The sequence below is a fragment of the Cynoglossus semilaevis genome, chromosome 7, assembly GCF_000523025.1.
Source record: "Cynoglossus semilaevis isolate Cse_v1.0 chromosome 7, Cse_v1.0, whole genome shotgun sequence".
NCBI classification, from domain to species: domain Eukaryota; kingdom Metazoa; phylum Chordata; class Actinopteri; order Pleuronectiformes; family Cynoglossidae; genus Cynoglossus; species Cynoglossus semilaevis.
This window is the reverse complement of record NC_024313.1, coordinates 1,970,571-1,972,321: the sequence shown is the minus strand read 5'-3', so window position 1 is coordinate 1,972,321 and position 1,751 is coordinate 1,970,571. Positions and strand designations below refer to the sequence as shown.

The following is a 1,751-nucleotide window of genomic DNA, read 5'->3' as shown; positions in this document are numbered from 1 at the left end:
GTTAATATGTGCCATTTTATCCTCATGTGCTCCAGCAGCAGTGTATTTATTTTTGTGGTTGTCCTTTCGTTTTTTTTTTACTGCAAGGTCTATACCTGACAAATTTATTGATATGGGTTTTGAAAAATATAAAATGTGAAGCTGGGCAGTGAAGCCTAAAGACAAACTGCAGCCCTTTCTGTGGCATTTGCATGGTGATCCCATCCATTTCCTTTTCGTAATGCATATAAATAAAACTGATAGTTTTTCTCTAGCAATTCTGCAATTTTAAAGCTCATTTAAAGCAGAATATATTTTTAAAAAATTAAGTCTACACAATCGCTGGTTATGATATTTCCTGAAAAAAACAAAAAACGTTTAGCTATTTCAGCTATTCGAAGGTTAGAAAACACAATAGAATAAATATACACATTTGTATGTATTTGGTTTGGACTTTGACGTGAAGATAGATAATTGGTTGTCATTCAGAGAGAGTGACGGTCAGAGCCAATCAAAGAACAGAGATGGCGGGGCTTTTAGCAAATCCGTTCGGTTAAAAACAAAACCGCACTTACTTCCTGTTTACGTATCTACGAATGACGTCACGTTGATAAAAGCCCAAATAGTTTCAGTCACCGAAAGAAGCGATAACTTGATAACTACAGTTTTTTTCTGTAATTTAGTGAAGACTCACCGACTTACGTAAAGACACTGTGTTGCGGTAGGAGTGAACGGCCCTCGGCTCCGTTGTCTAGAGCTAAAATAAAGCTTGTGCCGCTAACATAAGCTAATAGCTGCTAGGTAGCTTACAATAGAGCGAAAATAAAACCAATGCACTTTTCCTTTCAACTCGACACTTGTCAGGATGGAAAATAAATATAACCTCAAAAGTCCAGGTAGGCTCTCTGATATCGCCGTTGTTCCGGTTTGTTGTACCTTTGTTGTCATTATTCTAAAATTTTCTCTACTTATTAAAAAAAACCCTCTACTGTTTATTACACCGTCACCTGTCAATATCTAATTATGTGTGTTTTGCTATTTTTTCTCCACCGAAGAGCTACATACCGGTAGTGTTTTTGCATTATATAGTTTTACAGTATAATCAACGTTGAGTGCAACGAATTCTGGTTTGGCATTATGATGAGTGGAAACGTCAGTTTCGGACACGTATGCTCTTGTAGCTTCTGTTAAACACCTCTCAAGGCTAATAAGTTCCTCGTAGCCTAAAAATTCTCAAAGCCTGATCCAAAAATCTAGCCAATGTTCAAAATACATATTTTTCTCAGTGACTGTTTTGATAGAGGTAGCATTAGAAGATGTTATATAGTAGTATAATAGGTTACACCTATTATATAATCAGTATAATGGTTTTCCTGAAGAGGTTATCATCTTGTATTTCAAAATTATACATACAATTATGTATGGTCACGTTATTGACATGGGTTCAAAATACGAGTAAGCAACGTTTGCTTTTCTTTGATTTTCTTTGAGAAAAACATTGAGTTACGAGTGCTCAACTGAGCTCCTTTTTTTTTTTTTTTTACTCGACACTGTCACACTCACTGTAACTCGCTGGGTTATTTGACCCATTTCCAGAACAATAAGATAAAATGTTTTCTTAATTATTATTATTTTATATTATCAATATAACTGATGCACGGCTGTTTGGTTGCTGACACTGCTAGGACTTCAATGTGATTCATTATGTGATTTTATTTACATCATCATTATCATATTTTCCCCTTTGCTTTAACACTTTTTTCCCACAGTGT

General features: G+C 35.1%; 1 protein-coding gene across 1 annotated transcript in view; it reads left to right on the top strand.

The window, feature by feature from the left end:
* The first annotated feature begins 554 nt into the window (after window positions 1-554).
* The window catches only part of ube2j1 (ubiquitin-conjugating enzyme E2, J1), a 40,863-nt gene continuing 39,666 nt past the window's right edge, over window positions 555-1,751 (top strand). Inside the window, exon 1 of the mRNA XM_008312715.3 lies at window positions 555-875. Coding sequence (XP_008310937.1) covers window positions 845-875 — 31 coding nt within the window. The 5' untranslated portion in view covers window positions 555-844. The remainder of the gene's footprint in view (window positions 876-1,751) is intronic.